Source organism: Garra rufa, chromosome 21 (genome assembly GCF_049309525.1).
Source record: "Garra rufa chromosome 21, GarRuf1.0, whole genome shotgun sequence".
In the NCBI taxonomy this organism is placed as follows: Eukaryota; Metazoa; Chordata; class Actinopteri; order Cypriniformes; family Cyprinidae; genus Garra; species Garra rufa.
The window spans coordinates 24922959-24947712 of NC_133381.1; the positions used below are offsets into that span (position 1 = coordinate 24922959).

Here is a 24754-nt window from a genome sequence, read left to right on the forward strand (position 1 = left end):
AGTAAATATATTTCACAATATTACTGATTTTGTTGTATTTTGGATTAAATAAATGCAGGCTTGAAACATTAAAAAAAACATTAAAAATCTTACTGTTCAAAAACCTTTGAATGGTTATATTACAGGTACAAAATAAATGTGCAACTGTTTCCAGTAAATGTTGCAGAATGAACACTGATTTTTTAAAATTATAATTTAATGCTTTACAGAGATAGTATATACATATAATGGCACTTAAAAGTGAAGTCTAGTTTAGTTGAGGTACTATGTACTAAAACGTATTCACTTCACATATGCATTTGATAACTCCCCAAAAAAATGCACTTTTAAATTCCGCTAGATAACAAAACTCAAGCACGAAACTTCCGCATTCGTCAGTGATTGGTTAAAAACAAGAATGGCACGCCTCTGGAACCCAGCGGGGCCAATTAGCGTTTTCGCTGCGCCTGTGCAAGCTGCGCATGCGCGCTCTCCAATTTTCTCTCACACGTGTTTCCCGTGGAGCAGACGGACGCACGCGGAATGGTAAGATGGCGGCGGACGGAGGCCGAGCTGCGCTACCCTGCGCTTTCAGCCCCAAATCACAGCAATTCCTGGCTCTCTGCGCACAGGACGGGAGATTGCGCATCTGGAATACCGACAGCAAAACTCTACAACAGGAATACGTGCCTTCCGCGCACCTGAGCGCAGCCTGTACCTGCGTGACATGGGGACCGTGCCGAGCTGTTCAGGTAACGTTAGCGCACAGTGTTCGGGGGGTAGTCAGGGGTTGCGGCCTGTTGTAACGCAGTGCAACGTTGCAGGGTCTTCGAGTCGTTTGTATCTGTATTTATTTTGAATGTGATCATAAAACTAAACGCTGACTGTTTGTGAATGTATATTTTGGGTGCTGTATAACTGCACTCGTGGGGCGCGCTGCGCACATGTTGCGTGTGGCACATGTGCAGACACAGGCCTCGAGACCCACAACTTCAACACGAAATTCAACATAAAAACTTGTAAAAATCACTACACAGTTGTTAAAAGTGCGGCTGTATGTTTATTTTGAAGCTCGTAAACATTGTTATATTCGTCTGTTGGCTGTCGGTGGCTAATAACGTAGGCAGAATAAGTTGAGGTGGGCTAAAGTGATTGTATAAGTTTTTTTTTATTTTATAACTCAAGATTTTGTCAACATGTCTGTGTTGGAATGATACTAATTTTTGTGCGCTTTAATAATCAGTGTTGTGTTTAGATGTACTTTAGAGAACTAATACATGGCCACATGGTGCACCCTTACTCGTGAATTTTAACTTGTTGCACTTTAGTGAAATGTCTATCAAATATTAGTCTTTCGGTCACGTTTAAGTATACTAATAACACGTAAAACGTGTCAAGTCGTTGATTCTGAATAGTGCTGGAGAGAGTTGGCCATATACAACTTTGACAAGTAATTCTTCCATTGTTACTAGTAGCAAATATTTGACTTTGAATTATCTTATGTTTGTTACCTCTATATCAAACATTCACTTGGCACTAGTATGTTTTTTTTAGTTGGTCTGGTACCTGTTCAAAATTTGCTATTAGCTGGTTGTAGTAGGCCTACTTCTTGTAACTGTACAAATACTTATAACCTGTCCTAATGTTCATAATACAAACTTTACTGTTAGCTAGAGGTCCGTATTGATACTTAATAAAAATGTATTTTTAAAATTGTTAAAGGTACCATAAACAGTTTGAATAGTTGACTACTAAAGACTGTAGATTCCAGTAATAAATGTGACCCTGGACCACAAAACCAGTTGTAAGTAGCACAGGTATATTTATGATCAAAATTATACATTTTTAATTTATCAAACAATCATTAGGATATTAAGTAAAGATCATGTTCCATGAAGATGTTTTGTAAATATCTTACCATACATACATAATGTAATTTTTAGTAAGTATTATGCATTGCTAAAAACTTAATTTCGACAACTTTAGAGGCGATTTTCTCAAAAAAAATTTTACACCCTCCGATTCCAGTTTTTTCAAATAGTTGTATCTCAGGACAAGTATTTTCATATCCTAACAAAGCATAAGTCAATGGTTAGCTTATTTATTCAATTCCAATAACTGGTTATGTGTCCAGGGTCACAAATGGCAAGATTTTTTTTTCACCAGGAACAAATGTTTTTTTTTTTTTTTTTGTATGTACCAGTATCCAATGAGTAGGTACTAGTGAAACTTAAAACACTAGTCGCTATATAGTTTGCAAGTGAAAACGGATAATGTAAGTTTAAGGTAATGTTAAAATGGCTCTTGAAAAGTGAAATACATTAAAGTCTTCTTAAAGGATTACTCCACTTCAGAAATCAAAATTTCCTGGTGATCTGCCCCAAGTCATCCAAGATGTTTGTCTTTCTTTCTACACTTGCAAAGCAATTATTTTTTGAGTAGTACATTACAGGGTTTCTCTCCATTTAGTGGACTTCAATGGTGCTCATTGGATTTTAGGTTAAAAATGCTGTTTAAGTAAAAAAACTTTATAACCTCAAATGCTCCTCTTGTCTAGCTTTGCGATGCGCATACATGCTCTGTGCACTCTGGTTCTAAACAGTTAGGGTATGTCGAAAAACTCCCATCTCATTTTCTCTTCCAACTTCAAAATCACTGCAGAAGCATTTGTGGTTAAAAAGTGTATAAATATAATAATTCCTCATCTGGGGTTGTTTAGAGTCCTTTGAAACTGCATTTTTAACATTCAATCCGTTAAGCATCATTGATCCACTATATGGAGAAAAAACCTGGAATGTTTGCCTCAAAAAAATTAATTTCTTGATGATTGAAGAAAGACAGACATGAATATCTTGGATGACATGGGGGGTGAGTAAATAATCTGAAAATTTTGATTCTGAAAGTGGAGTAATCCTTTAATAGAAATGTCTGAAAATGTGTGTAAAGAATGAATGATAGGAAATGTATAATGATTTTTATAAGTCTTTCTATAGGTCTTAAATAAAAGGCAGAATGAGTTGTATCCTAATGGTAAGTTTTTCTTTTTCTATGCGTGTGCTTCAGGAGGTGCCACAGAGGAAGAAGAGGAAATGTGAGTCTGGGTCAGCAGCTGAGCAGTTAGATCTGTTGGCGCTGGGCACCGCTGCTGGGACAGTCCTCATCTACAGTACAGTGAAGGGTGACCTGCATTGCACTCTGGTAAGAATTCATCACCAGCAGCTGATATATAACAGTTAAAAGTGTGAAGCAGTTTACTTGAAATTGTCAAACTGGCACACCATTACCAAGTCGCTTCCAAGGGGGAAAGAAGTTCATCTAACTAAAATAAAAACCATTGGGGGGCTTATAATACAGGTCAAATTAGGAATGTTAATGATGTGTTAACCTGTCAGGATGGAGGTCACAGTGGACCAGTGAACAGCATCCAGTGGCATCCAGAAGACTCTGTGTTATACAGTGGCTCAGATGACACACAAATAGCTGAATGGGACCTGCAGACAGGAAAAGTTCGTTGGTGAGTCTGAGATTTTTGGCCAATATGGGTTTTCTCTTGTTTTATTCATCATGGTGAAGTAGTTTATCTGATTTACAAACAAACATGACATGTTCTATGTTCAGCAAATGGAGGGCAGACAGATCAGCTATCAGCAGCCTGTGTATAAGTCCAGATGGAAAGATGCTGCTCTCTGCAGGAATGACCATCAAGATGTGGAACCTGGAGACTAAAGAAGTGTACAGGGTGAGTCTGACTTCCATGTTTCTACAATCAGCCACAAATAAATGAAAAAGAAGATTTAGATTTAACAATGACATGTCTCCAATTTGTAGAAATTCACAGGTCACTCCACCATGGTCACGACTCTCTGCTTCGCTACAACACGACCCCCAGACAGTAATGGGATGTACTTCTTGTCAGGGGCAGCTCATGACAGGCTTCTGAGTGTGTGGTATGTTACACCTGTATTTAAATAGCATACATTTATAAACCCATAATGATTATTTATAGTTGGTTTACAGTTAGTCCATTTTGAGATTATTAGGATTAATAATCTCATTAGATTAACAGAAGTGTCTCTCCACTTTTTCAATTTGAAAGTCTACTGACAGCTACTTTTTGAGCCTGTCTGAAGAGTTTTCCTTTTGTCAAATTTGTCAGATCTGTTATTTATTGACATTATACTGCTAATGAATTTATGAAATATTTTGAAATTACATTTCCAATTAAACTTTTTGTTTATAATCAATAGGTTAGAAGTATGTAAAATAATTATTTATTAACATTACTTACAAGTGTTTGTTTATATATCTGGAAATCTGCTACCTTAAAGTATATTTCAAATACAGTCTTTGTGAGCTTACAATTTTTATATAAAGTATGTCACAAAAGTGAGTACACCCCTCACATTTCAGCAACCAAGGGACAATACTGTAGAAATGAAACTTGGATATAGAGATCGACCGATATGGGTTTTTCTATAACCGATGCCGATGTTTAGAGGTCTAGATTTTTAGGGCTGATATCTTGAAGTTCTCCCCTTTATTTGCATGCTAAAATGTCACCCTAATAATAAGTGGATGCACAACATTTCTAAACTTAACATCATGAACCCTGACTTGAACCATCTCTCGGAGCTTAATTTTGTGCACTGCACAGTATTAAAATAAAAGATTTAACCAAACAAATCAAACTGACCAAGTATATATATATAAATAAATAAATAAAACAGATGATAGAAAAAAAACGTCAATCATTTACATAAAAGTTTTAGAGCTGAGATTAATGTTGAGATTGATGTTTTAAATATACAATTTTGAATACAGAAATATTGAATGATTTATATAACTGAAAGGATCTGTTAAAAACCCTGATTTAATTACTGAATCATATCATTAATTCGATTCGTTCGAACAGCTGATTCATTCCTGAATAAAGCGAGTGACTTTATGTATGGAAAATTGTATCATTTCACTTGATTCGTTTAAAAACGCACGTTCATTCATAAATGAAACAACACTGTTTAAATGGAGATGCACAGCGGCTCAGTTGTGACATGTTTCAGACTAATTTTGACGACAAAAGAGAGCAAAATCTTACTTTAGATGACGAAATAAAGCAAAATCAGGCAATAGTGTAATCCACCTGCCTCCCACCCGCACCTATATTTTTCTCTGATTTAGCAAACCGCACACGATCTTCCCATTACAATTATTCTAATTCTTAGTTTTGCAAGATGATATGAATGGATGTTTCATTTTAACAGCTGATCTTCACATCGCTGCACACTATATACATATATATATATATATATATATATATATATATATATATATATTAATCACTCGTGCTTTTAAGCCAAATCCATGCTGAAAAAAATAACGTTTACTGACATCTGGACTTGACCATAGTTGTAAACTCGCAGTATCTGCGGTGACGGAGAGGACGGTGTGGGCGCATCAGGTGCAATCATCAAAATATATTTAAAAGAAACCTGGCGCCACGGTCCTCACCACATAATCCAGGTTCAGATTTTAGTAAATGATTTATTTCATCCACCCGCGACCCACCCACAAGTAATTAGAATGCATTCTTTTTATTACCCGACCCGTGAATTATCCGCAGCACCCGCGGATATAGCCACCCTCCGTGCATCACTGTCTCTGAGCGAGGCGGAGTAACGTAGCCCTAAATCACAACGCTGCCGCCTTCTCCACCCCATGCACAGAGTGAAATTCTCCGACTCGGATACAGGACAAATAAAACAAAACATAACACTGGGGCTAATATGTTAGCAAGCTGCTGATAGTTTTCGCCTACAGTCCTTAAACTTAACGCCAGTTCCTGACGGTTCTACGCTATTCATTTTTTCTTTCACTAAGTGAAAGCAACACTTCATAGTTTACTAGTAATATATAATAAATATATGGCCATGGGACTTTGAAATATCAGAACTTAAGCCTTACTTTTATCTCTTAGAACTGTTATTGAATCTTACAAAAGTTTTGGCTTGGGGTCCTTCACAGCAGCACGTTGCACCTCACCAATAACACGGGGCTGCCTGCGGACGTGCCTGACTTTAAATCGGCGCTACTAAACACGGGTATCGGCCGATGCCGATATATTCAAAAATGGCAAATATCGACCCAATATATCGGTCGACCTCTACTTGGATGAAAATTACTCAACAGCCATTAGTCAAAAAAGCTGGCCACAGAAGTGAGTACACCCTAAGTGAACTTGTCCAAAGTGTCAATATATTGTGTTGGCCACCATTGTTATCTGGCCCTGCCTTAATCATCCTGGGTATGGAATTGACCAGAGCTGCACAGGTTGTTGCTGGGATCACATGGTGTTTTTCCACCTTACGCTTGAGAATACACCACAGGTGCTTAATAGTGTTCAGGTTTGGAGACATTGCAAGGCAGTAAACTGCCATTCGGCCTAGTTTCTAGAGGGAAGGCATCATGTTCTGCTTCAGAATGTACAGTACATAATGGAATCCATGTTTCCCTCTAAGAACTGCAGCTCCCCAGCACCAGCAGCACTCATGCAGCCCCAGACCATGACGCTACCACCACCATGCTTGACTGTAGGCAAGACACAATTTTCTCATAACTGTAACTCGGTTTCAGGGTGTTACTGAACCTCTAATAGCCTTGGCCGTCTTTGTAGAGAGCAACAATTATAATTCTCAAATCCTTAGAGTTCTTTGCCGTTAGATGCCATGTTGAACTTCCAGTGGTCAGTATGAGAGAATTGCACCTAATTATAACTGCTCTAATACAAGATACACAACTTTGTATGTCAAGCAGACAAAAACATAGACATGAAGAAAAGGATATGTGGCTCTGCATGGTTCATACTGCTATCACTTAGGGTGTACTCACTTTTGTTGCCAGTTATTTTCAGAGGACAGTAAATCTATACTGCTATACAAGCTGCACATTGAATACTCTATATCCAATTTTCATTTTTATAGTATTGTCCCTTGAGATGTACTAAAATGGTTGCTGAAATGAGGGGTGTACTCACTGTATATCCATGTGTGTAACTTTTTCTTTGTATTTTATATATTGTTCTACACTACCAGTCAAAAGTTTTTTTTTATTTTTAATGTTTTTTTAAGTCTCACCTGCTCACCAAGCCTGCATTTATTTGATCCAAAGTACAGCAAAAAAGTAACATTTTGAAATATTTTTACTATTTAAAATATCTTTTCTATTTGATTATATTTTTAACTACTTCATGTAATTTCAATGCTGATTTTCCAGCATCATTACTCCAGCCACATGATTTTTTTGCTGCTAAAAAAAATTAAGCAGATTTTGTTTTCAGGTTTCTTTGAATGGAATAACATCATTTATCTGAAATAGAAATCTTTTGTAACATTATAAATGTCTTTATTGTCACTTTTGATCAATTTAATGCATCCTTGCCAAATAAAAGTATTAATTTCTATCATTTCTTCGCCCCAAAAAATTATACTGACTCCAAGTTGTTGAATGGTATAGTGTATAATGTTATAAAAGCTTTTTATTTCAGATAAATGCAGATCTTTCTATTCAACAAAGAATCCTGAAAATTGTTTTCACCAATGTTTTTTGAGCAGCAAATAGGAGTGATTTCTGAAGGATCATGTGACGCTTGAGACTGGAATAATGATGCTGAAAATGTAGCTTTGATCACAAGAATAAATTTAATTTTAAAATGTATTCAAATAGAAAGCAGTTATTTTAGATAGTAAAAATAATTCAAAACTTCTTTTTTTTTTGCTATACTTTGGATTAAATAAATGCAGGCTTGGTGAGCATAAAAATCAAAACATTTGACTGGTAATGTATATATTAATTTAGTTTTCCTATTTTTCTCATCTAGTATGTAGAGCTCAGTTTGGCATTTATTTCAAATTGTGAAACATAATTAGAACTGATTTAAAGCAGCATGGTTTCTAAATAAAAAAATAAAAAAAACACTCAAATTTACTTGGTTCCCTTTGTGCTCATTAGGCAGGTGCGGTCCGATGGGAAAGACAAGAACTCTGTGGTGTCTTTTACTCTGACAGATGAACCCCAACACATAGACCTTCAGACATCCAACAGCAAAGATGAGGTGAGGATTTGAGCTGGTTGTGCTGTCATTGTAAATGTCATTCATTTTGGTTTATGAAGATCTGACACCTGTCTGTGTGCGTTTCACAGGCTGTGAGGTTAGCAGTGGTGTGTAAGGATGGTCAGCTTCATCTCTTTGAGCACTTTCTCAATGGGTGAGTTTGTCCATCTTGTATTTATCAGTGTGACTGGTTGAGTTCTTTAAAACAGTTCAGTGAAGCTCACATTTATATTTTTCTTCTCTCAGGCCGTGTAAGAAGCCGCTGTCTCCAGTGTGTTCCCTGCAGGTGTCCACTATGAAGGGAGACTCACCTGTGCCTGTGCCTCTGCTCGCAGCAGCTCTGTGTGCCGACAGACAGAACCTGATGTTGGCGTATGGACATCACCTACAGCCTGTCATGGAGAAAACAGTAAGTGCAGCAAAAATGTATTGATTTTACTTGGTTATTGAATTGGTCAATTATACTGACATGCCGTCTCTTTCCACAGCTTTTTAACACATCAGAAAGACACGTATGCTTGGTCAGAGATGTACAAGCTACTCTTTCTCTCTCTGTAGACATGGGTGTCTCCAAGGTAAGAGCCCATCTGTGCCATTAAATATACCTTACCTTTTTAATGTGTTGAATATTAGGCACTTGACATTCAATTTCAAGCAGCATCTATTAAAAACAGTTTTTTTTGTTTGTTTGTGTGTCTGACTAGGATATTTGTCTTTTCAACATATTTGTCACACTGCTTAAAATATGTAGAAGAAATAGTGACCGGTTACAGTATCTAAAATATACACTTTATTTAAAATATTATATAATAGATACTACCAGTCAAAAATTTTGGAACGGTAAGATTTGTAATTAAGTTTCTTCTGCTCACCAAGCCTGCATTTATTTGATCCAAATACAAAGAACTAAAATTTTGTAAATATTTTTTACTATTCAATATAACTGTTTTCTATTTAAATATATTTATTCGTATGATTTCAAAGCTGAATTTTAAGCATCATTACTCCAGTCACATGAACCTTCAGAAATTGTTCTAATATTCTGATTTGCTGCTCAAAAAAACATTGTTAAAAAACAGCTGAGTAGAATTTTTTTTCTATATTTTCTTTCTAAAAAAAAATACACTCCAGGCTTTTGAATGGTATAGTGTATAATGTTACAAAAGCTTATTTCAAATAAATTCTGAATCTTTCTATTCATCAAAGAATCCTGAAAAAATGTGCTCAACTGATTTAAATATTGATAAAAATAATAATAATGATAATAAATGTTTCTAGAATGATTTATGAAGGATCATGTGACACTGTAGACTGGAGTAATAATGCTAAAAAATGTAGCTTTGATCACAGGAATAAATTACATTTTGAATTATATTTATGACTTAAACTTTTACTGGTAGTGTATATTATATAAAATATGAACTACTGTTCAAAAGTTTGGGGTCAGCAAGAAAAATATTTTAGGCTTACTAAGGCTTCATTTCACTGTTCATTTCAAGGTGCATTTAACTGTGCATTCTTTTGTAAATCAGTTGCTGTTTCAGGGCAGACTTTTCAATCAGACTTTTACTGTAAGATATGGACCTGACAGTAATACCATAACATCTAAGTAGAGCTGAAACGATTCCTCGAGTAACTCGATCACAAAAAAATGATCGAGGCAAATTCCTCTGCCTCGAAGCCTCTTTTAATTTATTTTAAAGCTGACGTCTCATTTTTTCGCAATGATTTTGTTTGTGTGACAATGCGCTTACGTCACCCACAAAGTGAAAGGAAACGCAAGGAAGGAGTTGGCGGTAATTTTATTTGAGGGCGTGGACTAGTGCTGGCTGCAAAATGGAAGGTAACGTTAGTGATAATAATGGCGACGAGCAAAGAGAAGAAACAGGAGAAAATGTCCAAGGTTTGGGATAATTTCAAATTGAAAAGTAAAGAGAACCCTGTGGTTTCAATTCAATGTAACTTAGCGTTAAATCAGTGTGATTGCTAGTCGAGACGAAGACTGTTAAATAATGTATGTCAATTACGTAAGGGATAAACCACGACGGCCAGTGCAGCTGTGTGAAAATATAATTTCCCGCACAACGGATCTCCGTCTACACCACACAACCGAAAACGCCATATGACCATTCATGCATGTGCAACCATAGATATGTATAGATAGAGGATGTGCTTGGAGCGGTCAAAAGAGAATCTACTTATACATATCTATGGCTACAGCAACGAGCATATTGTTATTGTTTACACGGTCGTCAAGGATATGCAGAGAGAATGTGGGCAGCCACGCCATCGTTGTGCAGCCACGTTTTTAAAAGTCTCCGTTTTGGTCCGTTTACACTGAAACGCATCACCAGAGTTTTCAAACTTAAACGGGGTCTACACTGATCTATATAGATCTATCGTTATATAGATCAGTGGGTCTACAGCGTTTTCAAAAGTCTCAGTTTTCAAGGGTTGAAATCGACAGAGTAGTATAAACGACATGCGCAACGTTAACCGTAGCAAAAGTTATAAGTTTTAAAACTTATAGTTTTATTGGCTTAAAGCACTCCGTGTGAAACCAATTATTTTATAATTTATTTTAATGTATGCCTTAGTTTTGATAATTAAAAAAAAACAGTAATTTGAAAGATTTATTTTTATTTGTTTTTGTCTCTCAGAAAATGCTTTATTTTAAACCCAGAATTTATATCACTTAATTCATCTCAGTCAACTTTGTTATTGTTCACAGTACAAGCACAGACAGTAAAAAAATTGGTAATAACTAAATGCTTATTTTTGATGGAAAATATTGTTGCGTACTATGCATTTAAAAAATAAAAATGTAGATTTAAAGAAACCTGTCTTAATTTCTCTTGTATATTTAATAATGATCTTTAAGTAAACCTATGTTATATCCGATTAATCGATGGAATTTTCGGCAGAATACTCGATTACTAAAATATTCGATAGCTACAGCCCTGCATCTAAGTAACCGATCAGAGATTTCTGATATGTAATGATACACCGAAACATAATACTCTAATGAACACTTTTCACAATTAGTTTATCTCAGCAGCTGTAATAGTTCAAACATAGTTAAAGTTTTCAAGAGAGCTCCACATTTATTTCGTATGTTAGTCATAGCAGTGGGCGTTTCCATTGAAATTGAGCGTTAAGGTCAGAGGGCTAAAATCAGGGTAGAAAATGCCCTTTTATTTCACAGTAACATTATAGGTGCACCTCAGGAAAAATTACGAAATAACAAAATCCAGATCATGACTGCTTTAATCTATTTTAAAATGTAACTTATTTCCATGATGGTTAAGATGAGATTTCAGCAGCCATTACTTTAGTCTTAAGAGTCACATGATCCATCAGAAATCATTCTTATATGCTGATTTGGTTTCGAGAAACATTTCTTCTGTTCTTATGTTTCAGCATGAAAATGAAGTACTAATTTCTTAAATCTTATTGACCCCAAACTTTTGAAAAGCAATGTATTATATGTGATATTTTAAATGTAAACCTTGAATCTTGATGTTAAAAATAAGTTCAATGACATTACTTGTCAACTGCCCATTTCCTCTGTAACTGGTGTGCTGATTGTTCAGAATGGTTTATTGGCTCACTGCATTAATTTGAACTATTTTCTAGGTGAAGACACCAGTTGTTAATCAACAGAGCAAGGTTTTGGTACCAGGACTTCCAGGACACAGTGCACCAATCAAAGTAACTCCCAATGAAGCAGGAAAGAGGAAAAAAAAGGGCGGTGCCAAAGAGGTAAGCCTAAACACTTCCCAACTGATTTCATTAAATTTGTGTAAAATCAAGATGTTTTTTTTCTCCCCTTCAAGAATTAAATTATGCAAATGTTTCTCCATCTTATTGCAGATGTCTATTGAGCAGCGGTTGGAGCAGATCGAGTTGAGTGCTGAAGGGAAGGACGCTGGTAAAGGCTCGTCCTCCCTGCAGACGGACAGTTTTGCTGTGCTGCTTGTGCAGGGACTTGAGAGCAAAGACGAGCGGATCCTTAACGTAAGTTACACATTCCTGCTACAAAATTCATATACAACTACTTGTTGTAACCAACCAGATTAAAGTGTGTGATATTTAGTGTTTGTCTATGCATGTTGTTAATGTTCTCATTGTAATTTGGTTCTTTCTAACAGAAAATATTTCAAACCAAAAAGGAGATGTTGATAAAGAACACTGTTGCTCGGTTGCCACCTTCAGCTGTTCTGCCATTGCTAGAAGAGGTATTTTGTCTTTGTGAATTTGATTAATGTGTATTATGTATTTTTTTTTTTTTTTATTTATATATAAGCATTCAAAGTTCAGGGTCAGTAAAGTTTTTAAACAAATAAGTGAAATTTAATACTTCTATGTGGGGAAATATGCATTCAATTGACCAAAAGTTAAGACATTATAATGTCACTAAATGCAGTTTTTAATTTTTATGCTGTTATGTTTCTAACTATATATTTCTAAACTGCTTTCAACATTGATGATGATAAATGTTTCTTAAGCAACAAATCAGCATATTAGAATCTTTTCTGAAGGATCATGTGACACTGAAGATTCTGCGTTGCATTACAGGAACAAATTACATTTTAAGATTAACAGTTTCATGATACGTTTCTTTTCTAAAAAATGTTTTTATTGAATAAACGCAGCCTTGGGTGAACATGAACATCTTTCAGAACTGTTAAAAATATTTACTGACCCCAAACCTTTGAAGAGTAGCTTTTTATTGCAATGTATTACAATATTTAATTATTTTTGGTTGTTTCTGTAGTTGGCCAGAAGAATGCAGGGGCATCCGTACGCGTAAGTGATTTTCACTTCTGTTCGTTTATTATTTCTTTTTTTTATTTTTAATCTTTTTAAGGCATTAAACCTTTTGTAACATGATTGTTTTTCTCTGTGCAGGGCTGTGCTTATAGTTCAGTGGTTTAAGGCCGTACTTACACAACACACATCATACTTGTCTTCGGTAAGTCTGTGTGCATCTGCATGTCACAAATGTTCATAATCCAGATCTTAAATGGAACCCCGGGTATTAAGACTGGTATGGCTTAATATTATTTTTAAATGATAAAAACCTATGAAAGACTTGCGTTATTTAAAAAGTCCATGTTGTTTTATACATATTTTGGACTATGGAGAGGCGCCATTATTTCCATGACATGGGTGAGCTACTGCCGCTACATGTTTCTATTTTTTACTCGAAAAACCAAATTCTGATACAGTGCCACATTGTGCAGCTTTTGGTTGTAATTTTCAGTTGAAGGGCAACAAGAGAAGTGATACAAGTCTTTAATGCTTTTATTAGCGATAAAAAGAGGAGAAAAGAATGGAAATATGCCTGTGGATGAATAAAACTTTCTAATGCCTTTGAGGCTTTTAGTAGACCACAGCTACTGAAAGAGCTTACAAACAGCAGAGATGAGAAATGATTGACACCATCCTGGCAGGATGTAAATATATCAATGCTTGTCATGATGCCGCAGCCACTGAAGGAGTTTCTTAGCTTGGATTTCACTCCATATCCGGGATGTTTAGACTCCTTGTGGGGGAAAATTGAATGGGTTTTCTACTACATATTTCAGTAAGAGACATCATTTGTTCTATTAAGCCATGCTTGTCATAACTTTGTCCCTTTAATATTGTGACAGTGCATCTTGTATCCAGTGTATGTAATGTTTTAGGGTTCCTCATTTGGTCTGTTCATGTTGTTTCCCCACAGCTGCCGGATCTAGTGTCTCAGTTGGGCTCCATCTACCATATGATTGAGAGCAGGGTGAGGTTATATCAGCAGGTCACCAGACTCCATGGCAAATTGTACCTGCTCTTGACACAGGTGAGCGGCTCAAACACAAGCACCCAGAACAAATGGGTTAATCGTTGCTTTGATATTTAACTGTGCTAATTTCCATGTTGTTTTCTACTAGGTGGCGGCAAACAAAAGCACTAAGAATGCTGGTGCTGGTAATATTTCTCAAAAAGCAAAGCTGGTTTATGAAGAAGGTAAAGAACTGTTATTTTTTTTTTTTTTAGTAACCAGAACCAATTTGTTTTGCAGCAAAATACATAAATGTTATGAATTATAGACTAATTCAGTAGCTTATAGATTATATTGTTCTGTAATGAATTATTTACACTTAAGGTCAAATGTGTACACCTTGCAGAGTCTGCAAAATGTTAAATAAGATATTTCACATAAAAGATGTTTGCATGTAGTCCACAAGAGAAAATAATAGTTGAATTTATAAAAATGATCCCGTTCAAAAGTTTACATATGTTTGATTCTTAATACTGTTACCTGTATGATGCACAGCTATTTTTGTTTTGTTTAGTGATAGTTTAGAATGTGACGATAACCTTGCAAAACATTTTGCAGTGTTTACATTGGAGCTGCACGATTAATCGTTAAAAGATCGCAATCTCTATTCAAACACCCACGTGATCTTATTCCTGAATGGCAACGATTCAGCAGTGTCTATTACAACTGTTTCACATTGTGAAACAGGTGTTAAAGACATTCAAATCTGCATTCTGCAACACAAACAGTCTTTTCAACCACATTTTGATCATTATTTATTTGTTACAGACATTTTAATAACATAACTACTGGGATAAAAGCTTATAGTTTGGGTATAAACACTTATTGTCTACAATAGCGATCAAAGCGAAAGTATCTTAACATCTTAATTAATCTAATTCTGCCAGGGGGTGGTAACAACTGCACATTTAAAAAAGTATTTATCATTGAATCATTCATTCAGAGGATTCCAATAGTGAAACAAGTCTTTATTAATTGAGACACTGACTATAATGTTTTAATTTTGTTTGAATGTAGACTTAAGCAATGAACATTTCGTCAGAACCACTAGTAAATTACGTAATTTTTTTTTATTCTTCAGAATTGTGATCTCCAATTTATAGAAGAAAATTGTTTTTCAATTTATTCAGAATCATGCAGCTTTAGTTTACATTTATTACTGCATGTAATTAGTTAAAATAGAAGTTTAATTTTTTAAAAATGCACCTACTTTTTTTTTTTTTTTTTGGATTTAGTTTTTTAGTTGAATAAAATACAATTTTTCACTAAATATTTCTTTAAAAAAAGTCTCATTCTCGTGAACCCAGTCTCGTCTCGTGAGATAAGTGTCTCGTCACACCCCTAGTGATAGTTGTTCATGAGTCCCTTGTTTGTCCTGAACAGTTAAACTGCCCGTTGTTGTTCAGAACAATCCTTCAGGTCTCACAAATTCATTGGTTTTTCAGCATTTTTGTATATTTGAACCTTGTATGATTTTGAGATCCATCTTTTCACACTGAGGACAACTGAGGGACTCATTGTGTTTCCTTCTGAAGCGTCAGTGAGCGTTTGAACCTTCTGTAATAGTTGCATATGAGTCCTTCAGTTGTCCTCAGTGTGAAAAGATCGATCTCAAATACACACAAATGCTGGAAAGCTAAGAATTTGTGGGACCTAAAGGATTTTTCTGAAGAACAGCGAGCAGTTTGACTAAACAACAAACAAATCACTTAACAAAAAGAAAAACGACTGTGGATTATTCAGGTAACAACACAGTATTAAGCAGTATGTGCACTTTTGAACTAGGCCCTTTTTTTTTTTTTTTTTTTAAATTCAGCTATTTTCTTTTTTGGACTTAATGTAATCATCTTTTATGTGAAATATCTTACTCAGGTCAGTACTAAATAAAAAAATAAAAACACATTTTGTATAATTTCTCTTATTTTGGTAAAATAATTAACATTTTGCAGATTCTGCAAGGTGTATGTAAACTTTTGACTTCAACTATGTACTTTTCAACCTTTATTTCATTTGAAATGCTTATTAATTTACTTGTTTTCAAAATTGTCCTAAATGTTGACATGGCAAAAATAAATGAAAAAATTCTTCATTTTTTCGACAGAGTCTTCTTCAGATGAGGACGAGGGCTCGGATGATGAAGGTCGTCCTGAGGATGACTCTGATGTAAGAGATGCCCTCAGTTCTTGTGTATGCAATGTGGCATTATGGGATTGTTCTCACGTTCCATTTGTCTTTTCAGAACTGGGAGGAGGATGAGGCAGCAATGGAAGTGACAGAGGACAAAAACAACCACAAAGACGAGGAGGACGACGATGATGAACAAGATATGAATGATGAATCAAAAGTGAATGGTGATTCAGATCTGGACCCTGAAAATGAGAGCGAGGAAGAATAATATCCAATCAGGCCGCAGGATTCAAAATAGGACCCTAACATTTATATATGCTTTCATTTTATTTTTCATTTTGTTGAATTTTATTGTAACGAAACAGGTTTATGTTTTATAGAACTTCGATAACCTTTGCGGCCTGGACTTGTGGTTGTCGAAGGGCGAGTGACCCTTGACCCAGACTGACAGCTCCTCGTGCGGAAACCGCACATACACGCGTTTGAGGTCCATCCGAGTCACTTTTCCTTTGACTTGAGACTGCCTCTGTTTTGTTGACCAGCTATTAGGATTCAGTGGGATTGATTCCCAAACCAAACCCCCACTCCATTCCCCCCGCTCGATTGCATCCTCAATCGGGCGTCCGAATGTCCTACGTCCCTGTGGTCCGAGCATATGACATTATCATGTTTATGCCCATCAGCACTATCCTCTGATCATATCTTTAATTTATGTTGTCATTACTCTGTCTGTCACAGTCATTTCTCATGTTTAAATTCCGTGCCCTGTGTGTGTGATTTTCAGATGAGGGTATTTTTACACCCTCTGCGGTCATGACCCGGTTCTCGGTCTTGAGAACAGAAAATGTGAACCTCTCCCAGTACAACATGAATTTTAAAATCAGTCCCAGAGGCGTGTAGGTTTAATTATACAGAGGTTGCGGCGAGTGTCAACCAAAACTTTTCATGCAAACAATATATCAGCGACTGTTGTACAGTTTAAATGAAATAAATACTGTTTTGTTCTCATCTCTTGTTTGGATTTATACTTTTTTCTTTAATTATCAGCATTCTGTTGGCTGAATACAGTTAGTAGCTGCAGTTAAATGCTAAAAAACAAATCACAGCAGTATTTATTTAATAGAGTTTTTTAAAGAAGGTATTTATTGTCTTTATACTTTTAATGCACAAAACACTACATTATACGTTAATTTTATGAGCATTTCTGTTAACCCTAAAACAATGCAGTGCAAAATTAAAAATGAATGTAAGATGCTGGTTAATATAGTATAGTGCTTGATGTTTAAATGGACTTTGTATTATGAGCACTATTAGATAAATTATTTTAAAATTGTTCAACTGAACTATAATGTAATAAAATGGATAAATCTAATAGAAAGAATAGTAAAAGAAAGATGATTGCTGCGTTTTTCACCATTAAAGTAGCTTTTTTATTTTAGTAATTGTATTTATTTTTTATATTTATTTTAGCTAGAAATCACAATTTGGATACCACAGAAAACATTAAAAACAGTAATTATTAGTAAAGTTATGGTTGACTCTAATCGGTTTCCAGTTTTGGGTAGTCACTGATTACATGTAATCAAAAATTAAGTAATTAGAGTATATTACATTTCATAATGCTTGTAATCAGATGACAGTTACTTTTTTGTGAATTACTTGATTACATGTTCTTCACACAATGGTAGGAAATTATTCATAATTTATTTAATTTTGGGAGTCTGGACAAAAATATTTCAAACCTGGAAGACTTGGCCATGTCGTTGTTTTTATATTCATGTTTTTTTTTTCATGTAATTCAGGTCTTACCAAAAGTTTGTCACCCCTTAAAATAAAATACAGTGCATTGCGAAAGTATTCATACATATATATATATATATATATTTTTTTGTTTTATGTTGCTGCCTTATGTTAAACTGCTTTAAATTACTTTTTTTTCCACATCAATCTACACTCCATACACCATAATGTCAAAGCAAAAACAGAACTTCATAAATTTCTTTAAAAAAAAAAAGTAAGGCAACGCACTGTATTTGCTTGAAATAGCAAATGTTTTCATCAAGTCACTTCACTCTTTATCAACTCGTTGTAATGTTTAAAGCATTTTATGATGTTGATATCAAAATGTGGAATAAATCTGCTTTCTCTTTGCTTTTTTTATCAATATAAAACAGGTGCTGGTCTTAGAATATCTCCAAAAAGTTGATTTATTTCACTAATTCCATTCAAGAAGTGAAACTTGCATAATGTATACATTCATTCCACACAGACTGATATATTTCAAGTGTTTATTTTAATTTTGATGATTATAACTGACAACTAATGAAAACCCCAATTCGATATCTCAGAAAATTAGAATATTATTTAGTATATTAGACCAATACAAAGAAAGGATTTTTAGAAATCTTGGCCAACTGAAAAGTATGAACATGAAATGTATGAGCATATAAAACATTCAATACTTAGTTGGGGCTCCTTTTGCCTGAATTACTGCAGCAATGCGGCGTGGCATACGCTGTAAAAAGTGTTCACCATTTTCAACTTAAGTTTAGCAGCTGCCTTATGTTTTTAAGTTAAATAATCTTAAAACTACAAGTCATTTTAACTTATGACAATAAAAATTAGTTGTTTAACTTGTGAGTTTTAATGACTTAAGTTGATTTAACTTAACATTTTAAGGCAGCTGCTAAACTTAAATTTTTTAAGTTGAAACTGGTGAGAATCTGGTCGATCAGTCTGTGCCACTGCTCAGGTGTTATGAGAGCCCAGGTTGCTCTGATAGTGGCCTTCAGCTCTTCTGCATCATTGGGTCTGGCATATCGCATCTTCCTCTTCACAATACCCCATAGATTTTCTATGGGGTTAAGGTCAGGCGAGTTTGCTGGCCAATTAAGAACAGGGATACCATGGTCCTTAAACCAGGTACTGATAGCTTTGGCACTGTGTGCAGGTGCCAAGTCCTGTTGGAAAATGAAATCTGCATCTCCATAAAGTTGGCCAGCAGCAGGAAGCATGAAGTGCTCGAAAACGTCCTGGTATACAGCTGCACGTCTTTGTTATTTCCCTATAGCGGATAATGAACCGAAAGTCTCGCCCATAGGCTTACTTACCTGTTGAAGGAAAAATGTGGATTGGTTAAAAATAAAAGAACTAAATGGGTCAGTAATGATTTTTATTTAATCAGCGATTAAACTGATTTACAATGTTCAGCACAAAGCTGCATTGCTATGTGTTCTCCTCCAGGTGGCGTCAAAGCGTCACTCATGACATTTTCCACTAGGTGGCGTCGATGTGTATATTTCATCACACGTGTCAGATGTGTTTAACGCCCGCAGTTCGCCCGACTGCTACAAACAAGACAATCACGGCGTTCCGACTGCACTGTAGACAACTGCGAAATCTCAGGCTGTAAGTTAACACTAAATACCCTTCAGTTTGTTTGTTTGACTAATACGTTTAGTATAAATATATAGATGGTTTCATCGGCATTTTCCGTAAGTTTTTTTGTTAACCTTATAACTCAACGTTAGTAAAAAAAGTTTACAGATAACTTTGTAAACTGAGTAGACAAGTTTAAAATGTTCGGGGTTTGTACACAATACACAGTTATGATAACTGTTTCTAAATATATATATTCCGTTTAACCTCAGTCCTATAAAGTGGACATAGAACGATTTTTTTATAACGTTACAAGAACGACTTGGCGGAATAGTGAATACTTTTTTAAAAGTTTTTTTTAAATGTTTGATCTAGTTTTACTTAATTATTTCCTTGTTTGATCTGATTATTCTTAGTTCATAACTACTTTTATGATATACAAGAAAAAAATGTGTAAAGTTACATGAACTTTAACCATAGTAGTGAACGTTCAGCTAAATATGCTTCGATATGCCTCACTCACTGAAATGTACTATATGTATAGAACTCCATGTATGTTTAGCGATTTTTAAAAAACAGCTTTGTACATAAAATATGTAAATATATGAATAAGACTGCATGTTTTAAGCTTAACTTAAAAATGTGGACATTATATAACGAGGGTATCTTTTCCATCTTTCTAAAAGGCTGCTTTAATAAAACTTTGAATTATCACAGAAAGTGTGTAGTTTACTTTTGTATACTAAAATAAAGGTTCCGAAAGGGTGTTTTTGTAGTTATGCCATAGAACAACCATGTTTGGTTTCCCAAAGAACCTTTCACTGAACAGTCTTAAAAAGTAATATTCCATAAAGAACCTTTTTCTGCATTTGAAAGGTTCCATAGATGTTCAAGGCTCTTCATAGAACTATTGATGCCAGTTAAGAACCTTTATTTTTAAGAGTGTATATATCAGAAACCAGACAAGTGAATTTTATGTAATGGAAATTTCTTTTGTCACTCACGCTCACTGTTTCTCTGCTCCCCTCCCTTTCAGGTGAGAGGTATTCATGTGAGATAACCTGATTGCTCACGGGTGCCATGAATTGGGCTTTTCTTGAGGGTCTCCTGAGCGGAGTCAACAAATACTCCACCGCATTCGGCCGCGTCTGGCTGTCTGTAGTCTTCCTTTTCAGGGTCATGGTCTTCGTCGTAGCTGCGGAGAAGGTATGGGGTGATGAGCAGAAAGACTTTGCGTGTAACACGGCGCAGCCTGGCTGCCATAATGTTTGCTACGACCACTTCTTCCCAGTGTCCCACATACGTCTGTGGGCGCTGCAGCTCATCTTCGTCACCTGCCCGTCATTCCTTGTGGTGCTGCATGTGGCCTACCGTGATGAACGCGAGCGGAAGCACCGACTGAAATTCGGCGAGGGCTGTCAGCGTTTGTACATCAACACTGGAAAGAAGCGTGGTGGTCTTTGGTGGACTTACGTCCTCTCATTGGTTTTTAAAATGGGAGTTGATGCGACCTTTGTGTATCTGCTGTATCACATTTATGAGGGGTATGACTTCCCCACCCTGGTGAAGTGTTCTGAGGATCCCTGCCCCAACGTGGTTGATTGCTTCATCTCTCGGCCCACAGAGAAGCGGATCTTCACCATCTTCATGGTGGTGACAAGCGTGGTGTGCATCCTGCTTTCCCTCATTGAAACCCTCTACCTTGTGGGCAAACGCTGCTTTGAATGCTTCCACAGGATGCGTGGCTCACGGCAGATAAACAAAGCAAGGTCCATCGCTAACATGAACAGCTCAAATAGTCATTTAGAATCAAACAGCAAGAAACTGGCAAGCACAAGCCAGCCAGTTCGAGGAATGTATGTGGTCATCTCATAAAAGTACATGAGTTTGGAAAATACTGAAAGTGGGACTCAGAAAGATGGAAAATGTTCTTCATGTTCACCACGACATGAACTCAAACGTGACCAACTCAGTGGACCGTTGGCAGTTCAGGAAGCTGCTTTTATGCTTACACTATATCCACTGGATCTTTTTGCTGGAAAGTTGTGGCCTGATAAACAACATTGTATATTTGAAACGTTTATAGGGGTCAAAATGTCAACATTCAGGATGACACCGTCTTTAGTTAGACTCAAGCAAGTTTCTGCAGGGTTTTGGGTGTGGTGTGGATTCTGTTAGGCCAAGCTCCAGAACACCAACACTAACGGGCACTTTAAACAGCAAACACAAAACAGATGTATAAGCCCAGATAATTACAATAATTACCATTAATCACAGAGTACATATTTGTCAGTTTTTTCAACTGACACTAACAAGCAAAACGTGATGTTAAATTACTCTTTGCTCCACATACTTTCATAGTTGTTCATTTTTTTTTTTTTCAAAAGAAACCAAACACAGCATAACTCATTGCTGGAGGAATCTATTATCAGAAGCCTGTTTTTATCTCAAGAGTAAAAACATTGATCAACTGTGACTTAAAAATAGACAGTTCACCCCAAAAATCTAAATTTTCATCATTTACTCATCCTCATGTCATTCCACACCTGTAAAACTTTCTTTTTATAATTTGAGTATTTTTTTGCCCACACAGTAAAAGTCATTGGAATGCAAAACAACATTGAACACGAATGACTTGCGTGGTATGGACAAAATATTAGTTCAAAATGTCCTTGTGTTCCACATAAGAAAAACAGTCATACAGGTTTGCAATTATATGAGGGTGAGTAAATGAATTTTAATTGTGACTCAGAATGTGACTTTATAACGCAATGTGACTTTTTATGGCGCAATATGACTTTAAGTCTCAACTGTGGCTTTAGCGTGATGGAAACATTAAATATATCACAGTGAGACTTTATTTCTTGTTTCAACTTCATCTGACGGTTCATTTTAGTTTTTTACTCTGAGGTGAAAAAAGCCTTCCATGGCGGGAAGTCATTTTTACTTATGCTGTTAAACTCAACACATTTTCGTAAACACACGACTTCATTATTGTAAGCCTGCTTGGCCACCAAGATAGCGAACCCTAATTTATACTTTAATTTGAATGTAAATTTAAATTTGTTTACAGATTTGTACAAAACTTTGTACTGTATTTTATGTTTTATTGTTACTATTCAATATTTTGTTATCATTTTTGCTAAGTTGTTGTTTGTATATTAGCTGGGGGGTGTTCCATAAAACAAGTTTACCAAATAAGCCAGGCTTATTTCAGTTAGTCTGACTTATTGTCTCTTGATTTGGCTCAAAATAAGTCAGACTAACTGAAATAAGCCTGACTTATTTGGTAAACTTGTTTTATGGAACACCCCCCTGGTGTGTGTATGTGTATGATAATGTGTGCCTAAACTGTGGTGCTTCAATCTAATGTCTTCCAAGAACTTGCAGTATTTAAAACATTAAGAATTAATTGATAAATGTTCAACACTGCCAGACGATCAAACTCAAATAAGGCTGTTTTGCCTGTGTGTGTATGTGTATGAGAGAGAGTTTTTCCTCCACTGATAAACATATCCAGAAAAAGTAAACATCCTCCAAGGTTAGAAATCCTCTGTTTGTATGCTAACCTTTTAGCATTCTTTCCTAATTACTGTGTGTTTAGAGTTGTTTACATTTTGAGATACATTAAAATCTGCTTTTTATTTTCTTACAATCTGCTGCTCGTTTAAATCAGTGATTTCTGATGAAATCAGGATGCAAATGAAAACTCTGACTTTGCTGCTCACAGATTTGATTAGACTTTTAAAGCCAGTTAAACTGCATGTGATTGTGGTGTGGTGCAAAAAAATGCCAAGAATGAAATAGCAGAGATAAACATCTTTATGTGCTGTCTCGGCATGACATTTCATTCGTTTGAAAAATTGCAAGATAGAATGAGAAAACAAAAATGTTCTTATTTAGTTTTTGAACACATACTCATATATAAATATAAATACTTATAACGAATACATTTTTAGATGCCAGTTGCACTGTGGAATAGCAATCCACTTTTTTAAAAAAGAATCATCAGGCTGTTTTGTACCTGGATTGTATTTCAGGTGTATTCCGATTACACCATTCATTCTTGGCTCTTTTCAGTACATAAAAGCACCCCAAGACAACAAAAAGGTCCCTCCCTGTTTCATGACCAATGATTTGGCCTTTCTATCTCTTTCTTGATATCTCTATAACCTCTGTGCAGTAAAGGTTGGGTAGATGTAGTTCATGTTGAAGCAGGTTTTGTGAGTCACATCTACATTCTTAAGGTGTGGAAACCGATCTGACGAGTCCTTTTCCTTTTTTTCCGAACGCAACCAACATTCCACTCCCTATTGTACTTAAGCTTCCTCTCTCTGTCTCTTTTCATCATCGCTATCAGCGCTTTTATCCATAAACATCAACATTTGCAATTGCTACATTGTAGATACACTTAGCCAGCTTGGTGCATGTTAAACTAAAGCTTTTGTTGATAAAATCTATTGCAGAAGTTAAAATTTAGTATGCATTCCAATTGAAGTTAACCATTCCCCCACATAAACAAGTGTAAACCAGTTGAAAGATTTTACAGCAGACCTGCCCAATCTGGTTCAGTGTTTTTTCTTCTGTGTTTCATAATGTTTCCTCTTGCTGAACAAACGAGTTCAGACAGAACACATGGCTTGAATAACTCAAAGCAGGCATGAGTTCCTGTAATACACACTGAGGGAAGACTGGCAATCCTCATTACCAAATTTTCGAGAGAAATTATAAAACTACAGTTTTTTTAATGCCTCATTCAGAGAATGAATCACCATCATCCCGCAGAGGTTTGAGCAGTGAGTCAGAGAGCTTCACACGTATGGCTGAAAAGAATTTCTCACGCTTTGATGAAAATAAACTACAAAGACTTTTCCTGTGGAAAGCTCCACATCTGGGTTACTTGGAGGCAGCCTTTTTAGCAGCACAAACCCTTAACTGTTAGACTTCCACCACTAGCTAAAACAGTTTCACTCATATTATAAGTATAAACAAATTTATATCTATACTAAAGAGCTTTTAAAGGGATTTCCTGCATCCTTGGTAACTTGGCAGTTACTTGGAACACATTAACTTAAATTACCCAATATAATTAGGACCCGCATTCTCAGCACAACATTAAAAAGTCGCCTGACAAAAGTTTAATAGTGTGTCTCCAGAGAGTCACTACAGAAGTTTCTAAGCAACAAAAACTCTATAAAGCTGTTGTTCAGGACAAGGTGTGGTCATTTACGTGACTATGGAGTGCAGACTTTCATGGACAAGTTTGAACTTGGAGAAGCCGCCTGCAGACGTTGGCAACGCCACAAACCACTAACACGCAGTGTGTACTTGACAGAGCT

General features: G+C 35.8%; 2 protein-coding genes across 3 annotated transcripts; both read left to right on the forward strand.

Annotated features, from left to right (window-relative positions):
* The first annotated feature begins 508 nt into the window (after positions 1-508).
* wdr43 (WD repeat domain 43) lies at positions 509-17045 on the forward strand. The gene is made up of 18 exons (XM_073826888.1): positions 509-731; positions 3043-3177; positions 3372-3493; positions 3598-3718; positions 3808-3926; positions 7984-8086; positions 8176-8240; positions 8333-8495; positions 8575-8661; positions 11723-11848; positions 11960-12103; positions 12238-12324; positions 12864-12895; positions 12998-13061; positions 13815-13928; positions 14020-14095; positions 16012-16073; positions 16150-17045. The coding sequence occupies exons 1-18, from the start codon at positions 531-533 to the stop codon at positions 16303-16305; spliced, it is 1977 nt and encodes a 658-aa protein (XP_073682989.1). The 5' UTR covers positions 509-530; the 3' UTR covers positions 16306-17045.
* Positions 17046-19371: 2326 nt separating this feature from the next.
* gjb10 (gap junction protein beta 10) lies at positions 19372-23070 on the forward strand. Of its 2 annotated transcripts, none has more exons than XM_073826792.1 (2): positions 19372-19445; positions 20452-23070. In XM_073826792.1, exon 2 carries the CDS (start codon positions 20496-20498, stop codon positions 21288-21290), a length of 795 nt encoding a protein of 264 aa, XP_073682893.1. In that variant the 5' UTR covers positions 19372-19445; positions 20452-20495; the 3' UTR covers positions 21291-23070. The 2 variants fall into 2 exon arrangements, with proteins under 2 accessions (XP_073682893.1, XP_073682894.1); XM_073826793.1 differs by having other exon boundaries at positions 19401-19531.
* Positions 23071-24754: the final 1684 nt, after the last annotated feature.